This window comes from Haliaeetus albicilla, chromosome 7 (assembly GCF_947461875.1).
Source record: "Haliaeetus albicilla chromosome 7, bHalAlb1.1, whole genome shotgun sequence".
NCBI classification, from domain to species: Eukaryota; Metazoa; Chordata; class Aves; order Accipitriformes; family Accipitridae; genus Haliaeetus; species Haliaeetus albicilla.
In genome coordinates this window covers 18,524,658-18,541,089 of record NC_091489.1, presented here as the reverse complement: position 1 = coordinate 18,541,089, position 16,432 = coordinate 18,524,658, and the positions used below count along the sequence as shown (strand labels likewise).

Below are 16,432 nucleotides of genomic sequence, written 5' to 3'. Positions count from 1 at the left end.
AGGGTAAGAACATTAATTTCTTAAAAAAGCAAGTATTTTCTGTCTCCAGGGTCAGGTTTAGTAATAACAGGCTGGCCGCTACACAAGCAGAGGGTTTCCTTGCCGCGGAGCTCTGAGTGTATGGGTGACGCCAGAGCACAGAAGGGCAGCTAGGTAACTTTGTTCCCAGGCTAACCTGACTTCATTTGCTTGTACCCTGGCATTCAGGGGAGTTCATGCTGGGATTTGTAAACCACAGGTAATGTGAACTACTCTCCTGTCCCACAGCACTCCTGCTAGGAAGCTGCTTCTCCTTGAGAGAGTCTCCCTGCTTGAGGGTGAGGGGCTCAGTAAATGAGCTGCTGCATTCAGCGCTTCGCTGGGAGGCTTTTGGGAAAGGAAAATTGCGTTGGGTCCTCACGAAGTGCTGGTTACACGTGCTGATGTGTCTGTGCAGAGGCAGCGGAGAGGTCTGCAGGGGAGTTAGGAGCAGACTTTACCACAAGTCTGGTCTCCTACAACCTCTTTTCCTGCTCAAACCAGCTGACGGTCAAATTTGTCCAGTTTTTTTCGAGAAAGGCAAGGTTTGCAGGGAGGTGGTACGCACAAATATGTACTCACTTATTTTCATTTTACTTTCATTAGGTATGTGGAAAAAGCTGGTAAGCTTTTGAACTCGCTGTCCCTACGGCTGGTTGCTGAAAAGCTTGCCTGTTTTTTTCGACTACCATTTGGCTTAATAAAAGATATTGCCTCTCCATACAAATCTTGTTTCTCTTGCGCAATATGGCTGCACAGATAATGGCAGTTGTTTATATCCTCACAAATTAATGTGACCATAATGGCTAGCTTGCAGACTTCAAAAGAGAAAGTAGGAATCGAAGTCATGGGAAGAATCAATTTTTATTACACTGCCTCTTTGCACCGAGAAAGCTCTGAAGGTTAGAGAAGTGCCACAGCAAACCTTCACCCATATGTAAATGTGAAATCCTGACACCACAAAAATCAGTGCCCGAGCAATTGTCCCTCCAAGAGCACTACAATCTGAGTCATATCCGAATTTCAGAAGCTGTCCCTGCTTTATCTGGCAACTCGGGCGGCCCCCAGAAGCACCACAGCAACTGAGGCTGGTGAGTGCGCCCGTAGCTGAAGTCAGGGCATCGCTCTTCAGCCAGAAAGCAGCAACGAGCCCAAGTCACTGCCCCTGGGAAGGGCAGAGTTAATTACACCATGCTAAATGTTCAGGTCTACAGAGCCCTTATTTTATTTTATATTCCCCCCCTTTTTTTAATCACTTAGATTTTTAAAAGACAAAAGGAAGGCACCATGTGAAAACATCACTATGGAAACATCACGGGCTCACTTGTACTTGCCTGCCAAGTGACTACCTAACTGAAGTTTTACATCCTATTGGATCACTGTTGGCCATCTGCTCTCCTTCAAACTTCTCTGAATTCCATATTTCCCTGAAAAGTTCATTTTTAGAAAGGAGGGAGGAGGAGGCAAAGGGAGAATCCAGCATTCTTGGCTGGCGCAGAGCTATTGTGAAAAAGCAAGATAAACTCACTTTGGGGCAGCCCCTTAAAAAGACAAAGATCCATGTCTTGCGAAGTAATTTCATAGAAAATACCCCATTTCTAGATGCACTGTAATGATAAGAGTATATATTGGCAGCCACAAGGCAAAACAAATAAACAGCTGCTTCTAGTACTCTCGCACTAATTGTCTTCCTCTCCCCTTCTCTCTTTTAGCGTCAAACGTATTTTCTTCTAAAATGTAACAGTTACGGCCTACGCTGGAGTTGTTGGCTGCAGGCTCCCCAGCCTTGCTCCAAATAAAACACAGAAATAGATTTCCTGCCAAGCGCCGGGGAAGTTTGAAGATTTTAGTTTTTAAAAGTATAATCTTTTTATCAGTGCCCTAAGCCTGTCAAAGGTAATTACGGGCCATGGCGCATTTACATTAATGCATAGGACCTACAGACATTTCAAAAGCTTAATGGAGAAACTCCATAAATGTACATATCGAGAAATAAATTAATTAAATTAAACTGTCACGTAAAGATATCACTTAATTTTGCAGAGCGGAAGGCACTCTTAATGGGAATGGAATGGATCAGTGAGCATTTCAAAACCCAAAGCTATAATTTAAATTCAGGCTCTCTGCTAGTGTGTAAGTCACAAGACATATTTATTATAGCCTTGGATTGTCAATTGTAATTGGTTTAGCAGAGACAAAGCCATGTTGTTTTGCTTCCTTGCCCTCCTAGCTGGTTCAATATACTTTGATGTCAGACTATTGACAAGCAAACCAAAGGCTGAAATAAAATCATGTTTACCTGTGATGAACTGACAAAAATGCAGTCCAAGGTAAATTTAACTCTGAAGGCTATGTATTTGTTTATCAAGCAGCAAAGGAAAAATGGTGATGTGAAGCATTTAAACTTCTTTGAATAAACCAGTTGAATATATTTACTGCTGCTCTTGAGGCCGGCTATGTGGCAACCAGACACAAATAGATAAAAGCAAGTAAAAGCACAGTGAAAATTAATAGCATCTCTTAGGAGCTGCTGTTCTGAGTTTTCCACGTGGCAGTAACACTTAAAGGTGTTGCTCTTGACACTCATTTAGGGCTAGAGCCAAAGCCTGAGACCCAGGTCCCCAGCAAGCAGACAGCAACACTTCTTCCAGGCTGTGTAACCCATCAGCTCTTGATTCCTGGCGTGCCTCTGGCGTGGTTTGCTGCAGGGCTTGATCTAGTAGCAACAGGTACAAACCAAGCCTATGCTTCTGCAGCCACGAGCAACTGTCTCCTTCTTGCTAAGTAAGCGTTCCAAGAATGGTTCCATCCTTTAACATTCTTCTTTCTGTACTCTCCAATTCTCTTTCTTGTTAAGTTCATTTTCTGATCTGGAGCACTGAAAGTGGTCAGTTCGTCGGGTTATAACTGTCGTGGCTGCCTCCTGCCTTCTTCCAGCCCTTGTGTTGAGTTTAGCCATGGAGATGTTTCTCTGAGCCTGAACCTAGTCTTCTGCCCAGGATCTCCATAATTTCTTGTGAAGCACTCAAGTCTGTGAATCTGACTCTAAACAATGCTGACAAACTCAAAACTCATGGTTAGGAAGAGCTGCAGCACCTCAGACAGGGACAACCGCCCCAGGCACACCTCTGACAGCAGTGGCAAGTGGAGACCAACGGGACCAGCCTCCGTGGGCTCCTGCTGCCAGAGCTGCTGCTATCGTGGAGGGAGGACATGGCTGCATGCATGCATGTCAAGATACCATGCCATGGCTCTGAAGAGCAGCTTGTCTTCAAACGCAAGTTAATTTCTTTTTTTTATAAAAATACCTGTGTATATGCATTTGTTCTTACTCACGTAAGTAATAGGATTTTAAGGAGAATGGGCTACGTTTTTGCTTTCAGTGTAATCTTTGAGCAGTTTGTTCCCCAAGCTAATTATTGTACTGTAAAAGAAAAAAAACACCACCACCCCCCCACCCAAATGTGCCTCTTAATACTAGACTGGGGTTTTTTGCTCACACATTACACTAAATAGTAAACAGAAGCATCTTTTATAACCTTTCTGTAATACAATAGTTTTTACTTTACTATGCTATTCTTCTTTCATGCCCCTTTTCTAAGAAAGATGCACATTATTGCCCTTGATTATTCTTAAGAGAAACTTTTATTTTTGTCACCCTCTTCAGTCTCTCTTGGCTTTGAGTGGGACTTACTTAAACTGTTTTTTAAAAGTGACAGCTTATCACTGACTCCTGTTACAAAATATTTCTGTTCCCCTTTTAAGGATTGCAGAATTGGACACAGCTTTTAAAGTGTGTTTTGTCCTACTACCAGTAATCTTTCTACTTATTTACATTGCTCCTATTGTCACACTATCCAGATGCTAATAATATTCTTCTCTGAAAGAAGGCAGTGGGGAAGGAAAGCATTCTTAGCCCCTCTGCAGGAGAACAGGTGCCGAGAGATTTGGGTCCTGGTCCATAACAATATGGAGGCTCCAATTCCTACTGTCACTGATGTCACTGACAAGCCAGAAGTCTAACATCTTCCTTTAATTTGGACTTCAGTGACTTCTTCAAGGTATAAGAAAATTAGGGTCCAGCTGAGAACTGAATGTATGAATCTGTATAGATAAATACCTATCTTAAACACCATAACCACAGGTGTGACCGTTTCTTCCCAATAAAGCCATCACAGTCATTAAAAATGGTCTTTTCCCAAATAGCTTTTCCAGCTTAGCTGTCTGGTTCATGAGCCCTCATAGCTCTGAAGCTGATGAAATCTACCGACATAGTGGTAACTTCTTTTGTTTACGGAAAGGAACAGACTCAGAGTGCTGTAAGTAATGGTCAGGAGAACAGGACAGGTCACAGATGTCAGTTAAAAGGCTTAAGTTAAAGGGATACTATTTCTAAACTCTGAAAATAGCTATTATGGTAAAAACACTTCTTTCCTATATCACTTTGTAAATAAGTAAATACAGAAAATACAAATTCTAAGCTACTAGGAGCAATAGTGGCAAAGTAATGCTTTTAATGCTTTTTTAAAAACACTTTTGAAAGTATTTATTTGAAATATCTAAAAGATTTAATTGTATTCAGTTTTTATAGTCATAGAATTCTAACCACTTACATTAAAAAAAAAAAGTTAGGGCATTTCTCAAATTTCTGAATATCAGCTGAATAAACTACAAACAGTTTCATGCTTAAGAGAAGTATCCACTAAGAGATATATAATCAAGATTGAACTGTACTTCTTTGTATTCGTAATTCATTAGTGGAACTGTAAGGCCCTCTTCTGGATTATAAATTACTGCACGGCCAAGCAAAGTACATGGAAATGACAAAGCCAACCAACACTACAAAAAGGTAAGTATCTCAAAACATATTTTGTTCATACTATTACCAATTTAATTTCCTGGTGTTCATGTGTATCTGCCCGTCTCAGTTACTATAATTTAGTACCTGAGAACAACTACTTAGCAGATTCTTAATAATAAAGCATTTCTTATGCTAATATTCACCAGATGAGTGGACAGTCTAAAGAGAGTTGTGGAGAGTTTCTCCACAACTTTGTATGAAGATGCTGTGCAGCCAAGTGATGCTTGCTTACGCTTATTAAGCAACAGTATATACAAACTGAGACATGTGATTCTGCATATATACCTGTCTACATATGTATGTGACTTTCAGAAGATGTCTGAAAATTTGGCTTATGCTAGAGGGGGTGTAAAAAACAATTAATAACCATTACAATGATCTTATCTGAAGTCTTCAAGGGCTGTACAATTCCTTATATGCCTTTTGATTAAATATACACACAAGGACTGTGAAGGTCTTACAAGTGTAACTTTCCAAGAGATTTACTTACTTGCCTAAGCAAACATTTACTATTGGAAAACCAAGACGCTTCTCCACAGACAGAAGGAAAGAAAATATTCTAGAACGTGCTGTACAGAATGGCAGAATTTTAATGGATCCATCTGGCTGTAAACAACTGAACTTGAACCATAGATTTTCCTCTTTCTAAAAACAGCCACTTATTCTTCTGTTTGGTCATGTATGATAACAAGAAAACACATATGTAGAAACGCAGGAACAGGTAGCGAGTATCCTATTAGTAAAAACTCTGTACAGAACATTAGACATAGTTTAATTGGACTGTACATTTTAAAAAAGAAGGACGCTGAAGAAATCTTCATGTCTCATTTTTGGTAAGTTTCTGTCTCCCATCAGCATAGGGCTAATTACGATGGTCTTTCTTCCGTACTTTTGATTTTGGTGCTGCCAAGAAGAAACAGAAAGGGAGAAAAACCATCAGAAGTTAATTACAGTAATACCAGTGCCAGCATTCTTTTAAATCAGGTTGGGATTAAAATGGATCCATTAATGTGAAACCTACCATTGGGATTTTCTTGTCTGTAGAAAGCTTTTAACATTTCCACTGCTTCTTCGGCACGATAGCCAGAAATGCACTGTTCAAATTAGAATAGTGTTCATGAGCACATCTGAGAATAACGTATTCCATGCTTCACAAGAATGCCTGAAGTACAGAGTAAATGTAAACTGTACTGTCTGTTTAGGGGTCAGAAAATCTCCCTTTTCAGGTTGAATACCCAATACAGTTGAAAAATACTGTGTTAAGCCTTAGCAGAGTAAATGATTTCCCTAATAACTTAAAGTAAGGCAAAACAAACTTTCTTAGTAACTTTGGTAAAAGTTTTATGCAATCCCCAATTTCCTTCTTATTAATGTGTTTCCAACTTACTTCATATACCCCTCAAGCACTTGGAAATGTAAGAGACATACACCTAGGTATTTGTAGATAAGATTCCTACAAGAAAACATTGGTCCACACGCCTGTTCTTTATTCCTAACAGTCACCTCTCAGACCTTTTTGGTCCTTCTAAAATATTTTTCCAGGCCATGAACATAATGACAAAGCGTTTTAAGTGTCACTAACATGAAATGAATCTCCACCCACACTAGAAAATAATGCATCACACCTATACATCCCACTGCAGTTGCCTACAGAAACAAAAGGAAGGATTTGTAATAGCAAGAATCTTCCCCTTTCTTTCTTCTGAACATGTAGAAAAATTAAATACCACATGCCAATGTTAGTAAATGAACACTCTTCCAGTACTGACTATACAAATTAACTCAGACGCTAGTCTCAAACACCCTGAAAGAAAGATGCTTAATGTTTATACTGGACTGCCAAACAGTATTGTCTTGGTGACTGAAATTCTTTCTGAGCCTTGAGCCTTTAGTGCTTATTTACAACGCTGAAATATATGACTTGGTTTTTTACACTCATTAAATCATAAATGTTAAGTGTGGAAAAGAACTCTTAAGAACCCTAATCCGTATCCTTGTATAAGGCAGGATCGTCTACAACTACGTATAATGTAATAAATATAATGCTATAAATATTCTCTATCTATAGGTATGTATAGGTATACTAGTATAATGCTGTAAAGTATCTAGATTTATGTATACTATACCTCCACTGAATGTTTGTCCAGCCTTTCTTAAATGACAAAGATGCCTCATTCTCCCCAGACGCTCTGTTCCAGTCCTTCAGTATCCTTACTGTTCAGAAAGTTTCCCTATATCTAAGCTAAAATTCCTCTGCTACTTTTGCAGTCCGTATTTATTTTGGGATTTGAACTATATGAAGTAAGTCTAAGCTAATGCATTTTACCTCATATATGGATAGACTGGGAGCAAAAATACAATCATTTCCAGTTGCTCAGCTAAAATCCAGTAACTTAGTAAGCTGCTGTTACTTGATCTTTATTGATTATGTGTTTGTACATTCTGCAGTTTAAAATAATTTTTCCCTCATCTATTCCTACAGCATACACTTACTGTTCCAAGTATTACACATCTTCTAGATACATTTATTCCTTACCTTGGTCCACAAATGTAATTCTTTCCTTTCCCCTTTGATGCATCCTTTTAATTATTTTAAGACTGTCATCAGGCTTTTCGTCAATTTTCTTTTCTTTAAGGACTTAAATTTTTTTACATTATTTTCTTGTTAAGTCAGGTTTACTTGACTTTGATCATCTCTCATCTAAGTCCTCTTAAACTGATGCATAACATTCTCAAAGCATGGTAATGAAGCTAGGCACAGTACCCTAGCTAAAAAACAAGGGAAAATATTTTATAGCTTACTTCAAATGGTTCTCCTGTGTCTACCATATCATCAGACGAGATGCTCAAAACTGAGCCACAGCCTCCAAATCGCTCATTTCGACAGCCATATATGACCCGTGGAATTTATGTGAATGAGTTAAGGTATTAAGTTAAAAGTGAAAAGCAAGCAGGAAGTACAGTAGCCCGATTTAAGTAGTCATTAAATTTCACTAAAATGTGCTTGTACTTTTCAAAGTAAATTAGTTTGCACTACAATTCCTCCCTCATAAAATCAGAACTTACTTCTGAATAATGTAAGATGTATTGCTGAAGACGCACATCCAGCCTTCCTCAGAAAAGGAGAAGCATGAATCCCAAAGCAGAGGCATACAAAGCCATAGTTTACTGATTGTTATAACATTCAAAACTGAACACTGAACTAAGATTAGCTCATTTTACATAATAACAGATATCTCTAAAATGTATTTTTATATCCCTAAGAGAAATCATTGTTTGTCATAATTGCACCATTTCTCTTACATTCTTGAGGCTCTTACTATTTACCATCCAATAAATGGAGATGGGTGCAGAGTCTGAAACTGTAAGATGGTACCCTGTTGGCTTTGCCTTAAAGCATCAAGCCCTTCCCTGTGGGCTCACTGCCAAAAGAGTAACATTTTAACATATGGTTTCCCAGCATGAGTAGGCATGAAAGGATACTCATCAAGCGCACGGCAGCTGCACACATGATACAAGGCTCTACAGTTACGTACAATACCGAGTGTGCAAACACTTCTGTATAATCTCTGTTGTGTTGCTTGCACCAGTCAAGGACCTGATCAATTGCCACCATTTCTGCATGTCGAGTAGCCTAGGAGATAAAAATAAACATTTTCTTGAAGTTTGCATTGATTCACAGCTTTAAGCTTCTCATTTGTACAGATACAAATGAAGTAAGATGCAATATCAGAAAATTATTCTTTCAAGTCAAAGGCACGATGGCCCGACATCTTATTTATTAATAATGCAATTATTTTCACTTCTGTTAAAGAAGTAATGCAATGCTTTCTTGAGAAGTCTCTTTTTAGTACACTTCTTTGCTGGTTCAAGTTGCAAAAGAAATTTCATGCAGCCCAAACTGCAGAAGAAATACTCAGCCCAAGAAAGAACACATTCAACCTCCACCTCATATGCAGCACACACAAGATCTACAAGCACAAACCAGTTTTTTCTTCTACCTGTTCCCAGGCAGAGGAGTCTGCTCAGAAGTTCTCCTTTCTCTGTCATACCAGCATAGTAAGACAAGACATGAAAGCTCTACTTGAGGCTTAAGGGACACAAAAAGCTCACTAGAACAACTGATCTAGCCCACTGTGCTTCCAAGAGCAAGAATGCAGGCTGTGTTACTTTTGCTGGAAATATTAAGAAACTGCTCCTAGCTGGTACCTTTTCCTGCCGCTGACAATGTTACTGTGCCTGCATGGAATGAATACACTGTGCATCTCCAAAAGTTTCTGGAACTGCTTGGCCTACTGTGTAGACACAGTATTTCTGGTTTGCATCAGGTTTAATGCTGCCTGGGAATACATACATGTACAGTAAGTCCCTCAAGTAATAAGCAGGGATTGCAGTATATGCCTGATTAAAAAATAGACAGAAGAATATTGATTTCTCTTTTTTTAATCCAAGACAACTGAATGATGAGTATCTCAGAGGTCACAGCAATAGGTATAGCACAAACACCTGAACAGAAGAAGTGTTGACTTTAATTGCAGAGAGACAAAAACAATCAGTAATGTCCCAGTATCACTCTGGAATGTCTGCAGCGGTGTGTTTTGCCAATCAGATCACAGCAAAAATATCACAAACTACTAGTTATGAAAGCACTCTCCAGTTAAAGCCTGATGGTTATTTGAATTAAGGCTATTTGTTAGTATTTTCCTTCTTTTTAATCTATTCTGGAAAAAGGATGTTTTTGACAGAGGTAGAAGACTAAGACTTAATCAATCCAAATTATACTTGTACCTCTGCTACATAAGTCTTTATGTGACCTGAGATAACTTCCTCTCAATACATGAACTTGGGTTAATGTTTTAGCACTGTGAAGATCTGTGATGATAACTGTGAGAAGCTCTACAATATATGGCAAAAGACTCACGTATAAGTAACTTAGTGGTAAGTTTAATACTGTTTAAAAAAATGTTTTTAAACTCCTACAGAGATCTACATTGCCTATGCCTACATTAGGAAATAGTACAGTGCAAGAGGAATGTATCTGTAGAGCAAAACAGTGCTGAGGAATCAACACCAGTTCAGGAGAGTTTACACTGGCCAAGCTCCAGTTTAGTCCCGTGGATGGTATATTCCCAGCAACAGCTGGAGTGTATTAGGTATGCTCCCTGAGCGCATCTTTTCAGTATAGTTTCATCTGAAAGGAAGACAGTTTGACATCTCTGAGACACAAACCAAAGCACGGTAAGAAGACACAATCAAGAAATTTATCCCATGAGTGCACTTGTGATCTGAACTAACATACTAATGAACCCACTCAGAATAAAAACATGGATCTGAATCAATATGCAGACATGATTCCTCCAGACCTACTAGTGAAATGTTGCCATGAAGGTTCCGTAGCTGAATAAGTGAGATCACCTCAGCTGAAGTCTCAGTGCACACACGTTATGGAGACACAAAGCACAATGCCCTCCAGCAGAATGATGCCTCAGAACTACTATAGCTACCGTAACTCAAAAGTGTAAGCTGTGGCTATTCTAGTTTTGTGCCCCTCAGATCAGAAGAGACATGAATACCATATTGGCTTTTCAACTCCTGAGCATGAACTGAAAGCATATAAGCAATAACTCTTCACTACCGGAGGAAAACATGCCTCTAACCTATGACACTGCTTTATACTGAGTACACCGAGTAGCTTTTAGGCCTCTGCTGATCTTGGAAGTAAGTACAAGTTAAGAAAAGCCATGCAGCTGCTGTAAGTCATACTGGCTTCTGTGGTAATAGAAGACAGCTACACAAAAGAGATTACACTAATATATAATATTACTCGATCCCAGTGCATCCCCATCTTAAGTAATACATGCTGGTTTGGTCATCTCACCTCATGAAGACATGGGAACACCAGGACAAATTCACCACAGGGTGAGAAAGGATTATCCAAGTTACAGAACAGTACAGAGACCAACTAGACTACAGCTCTTAACTCACCAGATACAATCATTAGTTTTCCAAGTTAAGATGACTACAGTAGAGGTTTATAAAAATCAAGAAAAATGTGGAAAAGCAAACAGTAAATTGTGATTTATTATTTCTCATAACAAGTGGGTACCCAATGAAATTATCCTGCAGCAGATTTAAAACAAACAAAAGGAAGTACTCTTTCACAAAGCACATAATTAAATTGTGGAACTCATTGCCACAGGATGCTATGGAAGCCAAAACCATAAATGAGTTCAAAAAAGGTTTAGACAAATTCATGGAGGATATGTGCACAGACAGCTATCAGAAACAAAGGTCCAGATACAGTCTTGGGCTCTGGAAGTCCCTAAGCTATTCACTTTCAGAACTGGAAAGGATATGCAAGGGGAAGATTTATGCTACTCTCTTCCAGTTTCTTGAGCTCCTTCCTTAAGCACCTGCTAAAGATCCCTCTTAAAAGACATGATATGGGGGAAAAACTGACCTTTTAGGTCTGTCTTAAGATATTATTTTGTATTGAGTGATGACTAGATAGTCCTTTTTATTGACTCTCTGTGTGTAAAATTAAAGAGAAAAACAGATTATTTTCATTTTGAGTCACTGACTCAATTCATTAGCTTCTATAAACCCCTACTGTTTTTTTTTAAAAAACTTGCCCAATCTTATGCATTATTTTAAAGCCAAAAAACCAAAAGCAGGTCAGAGTAGCAAGGGAAAAAGAGAATTGTTAGAGAGTGGCAAATGGTGTTCCAAGGAGAAATTATTTGAAGCTGATGTCAGTGGGGAAAAAGCCTTGACAAAGCCTTAAAATAGTGCCCAAACTGTGGCAAATGTTTTATAGACAAATAAAGATATCATCACTGCCCTGAAAACCTTACCTTCTAAATCTTAGACAAGAACTAAGAAGTGAGAGTAAAAGGGGCCAAAGCTCAAAGTTCTATATTATCTTATGGCTTCATTAGTAATTTAAGAGTGCAAACAATACTTCAGTTATCGTGTATGGTACTTGCAAGGTGATCTGAGCAAAGACACATGCTACAGTGACCCAACAGGAGATAACAAAGACAAGTCTGTGTGTATCAACAAAGGACCTGAGTCAGAGAGCATTTTAGGGGGAAGCAAATGATTGCATCACACGTGGGAATAAACATGCCCAAAAATAGGGTTCTATTTGGGAAGGGTCACATATGTTATAAGGAAGAAAACTTTCAGGTTGGTCTGAGGCAAGACTGTAAACAAGCAAGTGTGGGAGATGCCAGAGGGAGCACAGTACTGGCACAAGCTTGTGAACGTATTGCCAGGCTGTTGAAAATGAGTGTCTTAGACATTTGTTGCACTATTGCCCAATGAATACAAATAATGACATGCCTAACTATTTTGAAATGCTGATGCCACAGCCATGCTCCTAAAAAAATAAACCAAACACAGCTGTATATAAACTCCCTTCTTCCAACAGCAACACTTTCCAGAACAATGTGATGATGATCAATAATTTTGCAAATAACTTCCACAGAGTAAGCAGCAGTATCTCTGATGTTAATGTGTTCTGCTGTGGACATGCAGGGCAGAAACAAAGTATGCAGGGTGACAGGAAACAGACTGAAAAAATTGAAGAGCTTTCAGCAACTAAATCTTCTTGCCAAAATGAGCAGTTTAGGAACAGAAGGAAAGAGGGCATAAAGAAGACCCTACCTGCTCCTAACTCCAGTCAGTGAGATCAGAGGATGCAGCGACTTACTTAAGGAAAAGATGGAATTTATTTGACACAAAGCCTAGTGGCAAGTTGATTCCTGCAAGGGCAGAATTGTAAAGAAGGACTGCAGACCTAACTGGATAAACACAGCATTTTCTAAAAGCAGGAAGAAAGTTTTCATGGAGTAAAAAAAGCCAATATATTATAAAGCTACATTTTGGAGGTCAGAAAGCAAAGGCTAAAGGAAGAATCACCAAACGTCAACCTTGCAAAACAAATTACATAAAAAGTAAAAATACCTTGAGACAAAATGTGAAAAAGGAGTTTGAACTACTACAGTGACCTTGAGATGAGGCTCAAATATAATTATAGTACTACACCAAAAGAAAATCAGTATTTTGCCTTCTCAATAAAAATGACGCAGAAAACGTGGTCAAAAGGCAGAATAAGAGTATGAAAGCACAAATTACAGTGTATGAGATACAGAATTAGGACTTTAAAATTATGAAATTGCCTAGGGCATGGAAGAGAGATGAGAGGCAAAACCCCAAGTTGATAGATCATCTCCATCAGAAAAATACTAAAGAACTTGTGCATGAGGCTGCCAATCTCATAGCAATGCTTTTAATACATCAAGGGAGAGTATCATGTGACTGAAACCTGTCAGAGTGAACAGAGTCACTGGAATGAAAAATAGGAAGGACATACAATCCTGACATCTACAGATCCAGGATAGTCTCAACAGCAAAACAGGCAACATAACAAACTTTGAAGGTAATGTTATAAGGACTAGTCTGTAAAAGGAAAATGAAACAAAATACAATGTGGATTTACTAAGATAGTTGACTTTAAATTAACCTAGTAACTTTCTTTGACAAATGTTTCTTCTAGGCAAGAGAAATACCAATCTCATCTCTCTGGACTCCTACAATGCATCTGGCACAGTGCAACATGTGAAATTATTGTCATTCTGGGGAAAACTGCATAGCACAAGAAACGTTAAGATAAGCAACCAAAGAACAGAAGTTGCATTGCAAGGGGAAATATTTGTACAGAGGAAACTAATTAGCAAAGATGCTCAAAGATCATTTTGCTTAAATGTTTTCAGTTGTGACATTGGCATTAACTGGAGAAACACCTACAGAAAACAGCTAATAGTGTTATGTCTTCCATGTGATGGATTGGAGTGTCACTCAAGAGGTGGATGGCCTTATAGATGGGAGTAAAAAAAAAAAAATTAAAAACAACAAATGAAAAATAACAAAACAGCATGAAAGACCAAGGAAGCTCCAGAAAAGATGGGTGGACTTACTTCAAGGGAGAATGGGAAGTATTACTGTTATCAAACTAGGCACAAGAGAAAGTCCATCTGGAATAAAGTATACAGTTCTGGTTAAGTGAATTCAAGAAAGATGAATCAAAGCTGCAGTGGATGTATACAAGAATTATTAGAATGAACACAGAGAGAAAGCCTATCTTCTGAGAGGAGATTAAACAGTTGGCTTGGGGAAAACAGGGAAAAATAAAAGCCAAAAGGGAATACGACTTTAATACATCCAAGCTATGTAAAATAATGGATGATGCTGGCACAAGAACAGAGAGATCTAAACGGACCATAAAAAGTTTAAAACTGGAAATCAGATGTTTTTTAGCCATCTGAGGAATGATGTTCTGGAAAAGTCCCCCAATATGAGGTGGGACGAGACATTAGTTTTAAAACAGACCTTGACAAATTTATGATGTCTACTGGAACTGTCTCAATGGTTCAATAGGGTTTTTTTCTCCCCAGGATTGTTCCTAAATAATGCCAGAAATCATTAGGAGAAAACTGAAAACAATTTCCTGCATTCACATTTCCCAGCAAGTGCCTCTTTCAAGCTTAGACTATATGGAGCAATTAAGTATCTGATACAAAATTCAGAAGCACCGAGTACCCAGCATTTCCAATCACTATAATACAAGCATTTATAAAAATTAAGCCACAAAAGAATTGAAACTTGAGCTAAAGAGAAATTGTAAAAAGGCTTGGCTTTCAAAGATATTAACAGTTTACTGTTTCCAAAAATGCAGACAAATTTTTAAAATCAGGCTACATGGGTTTAAGTACATACCTTCAGACAACCCCGATGTTAACACTAAAAAAGTCCGAAAGCTTCCCTAATATTTTTAAGTTGATTCTGGTTTTGTTATCAGTCTCATCAGTTGTGTTCTGCCTGTTTATTAATGCGTGATCTTTTACACAGCATTAATACCTCTGGCACAATTTTCCCAGGAAGCATCTGCTTCTCTGCAGTGTTTACACTGATTTAGCTTGAGATACCTAGCTTCTCCATCATCTGGCTTTCTTGAGTTGTATTAAAAGTATCTTAATACATTATGGATTGTCCCGTAGCACAAATTAGTATAATGATTCATCTTTGCTGTTGCACTTCTGAGCTTCAAAGACTCATTTTCACCTTTTATTATATTTTCAGATTTGAGACATCCAATAGAAATTACAGCCAGATCCTGCAGTCAGATTCACTTATACAAAACTTCTAGTTGTACAAAATCCCTGTTGGCTTTAATGGGTCTCTGTCATGGTTTAACCCCAGCCAGCAACTAAGCACCACGCAGCCTCCCTCCCCAAGATCTAATTTGCATGTATAAGATCTAATCTGATGGCTAACATTGCAAGCATCAGGTCTAAAATTTACAGGCAATAAGTTTTTGAAAGAACAATCCTGTCAAAGGAAGAATTTTTGTAAACTAGACATGAGATTTTGTTACCCTATATATTCTGCAACTCTCCACAACTTCCTGACTCCTTGTCTTCCCCGCTCTCTTCCCAAATGAGACTGGCAATTATTTATTCCTTTACTTGTACGGAACTTTTCCTAGAAAAGCAACACAGTTGGACTTCCAATTCATAGTTCGTTACTTTTCAGATAACCTCATCACAGCGCACGGAAGTGCCAGTTTGCCAGCAACGTAAACCGTTCGTGGAGCGTCTGTGGAGAGAATCTCAAGAGGAAGGCTGCACAGCTCACCGTTGATGCCCGGGTGCCTTTAAAGGCCCCCAGAGAGCACGCCGGTGGCCCGAACACCCGCCAGGGACGCCGGTCTCCAGCTCGCACCGTGACTGACTTCACGACCCGCCCCGCTTTCCTCTCTACCCCGTTCCTCCTGGCACCCGCCGGCTCCCTCTCCGCAGCCGGGCGCCGAGGTGACACTTGCCCCAAACTGCCCCTCATCTCCCCAAACCCCTCCCCTGACGGCCGGGACGGGTGAAACGGCCGAACCGCCCGCCGGCAGAGGCGGCTGCCGCCGCAGGGCAGGAGGCAGCGGCGGCCTCGCCGGGCCGGGCCCGGCCCCCCGCCCGGGGGAACCCTCCGCCCGGGGGAACCCCTCGCCCCGACTCACGTTCTTCGTCTCGTTGACCTCGTTCCTGCCCCGCCCCACGGCCTCGCCGTTGTACACCAGCAGGCAACCGACGGGAACCTCCCCCTTCTCCAGCGCCTCTTTAGCCTGCAGGACAGACAGACAAACGCAAGGAGCAGGACAACGTTACCCGGCGGGAGGCGCGGGCCGGGCTCTAACGACCCCCCCTTCTCCCGCCCCCTCGGCGCTGCCGGGAGGGAGGCCCCGGCCCGCCCGCACCGGGGTTCCCCGCTCCCTTCCCCTCAGGCCTCCTCCGGGGCTGCCCCCCGCGGGAGGACGGAGCCCGCCCGCCCGCACCCCTCCCTCACGGCCGGGGATGGGGGGGGGGGGGGCGAGAGCCCCCCGCCCGCACTGACCACGTCGAGGGCCTGGTCCATCCAGGCCACCGCCGCCTCCTCCTCCTCCTCCATGGCCGGCACCGGCGCAGCGCGGGCGGTGTTTCCGGGGGGCCGGGCGGCGAGGCA

The 16,432-nt window shown here is 40.5% G+C and overlaps 1 protein-coding gene across 1 annotated transcript; it reads right to left on the bottom strand.

Annotated features, from left to right (window-relative positions):
• Positions 1-5,345: 5,345 nt before the first annotated feature.
• ADAT2 (adenosine deaminase tRNA specific 2) lies at positions 5,346-16,430 on the bottom strand. The gene is made up of 6 exons (XM_069787147.1): positions 16,325-16,430; positions 15,951-16,055; positions 8,363-8,513; positions 7,682-7,788; positions 5,901-5,973; positions 5,346-5,782 (listed from the first exon to the last, which is right to left on the bottom strand). The coding sequence occupies exons 1-6, from the start codon at positions 16,376-16,378 to the stop codon at positions 5,742-5,744; spliced, it is 531 nt and encodes a 176-aa protein (XP_069643248.1). The 5' UTR covers positions 16,379-16,430; the 3' UTR covers positions 5,346-5,741.
• Between the last annotated feature and the right edge of the window lie 2 nt (positions 16,431-16,432).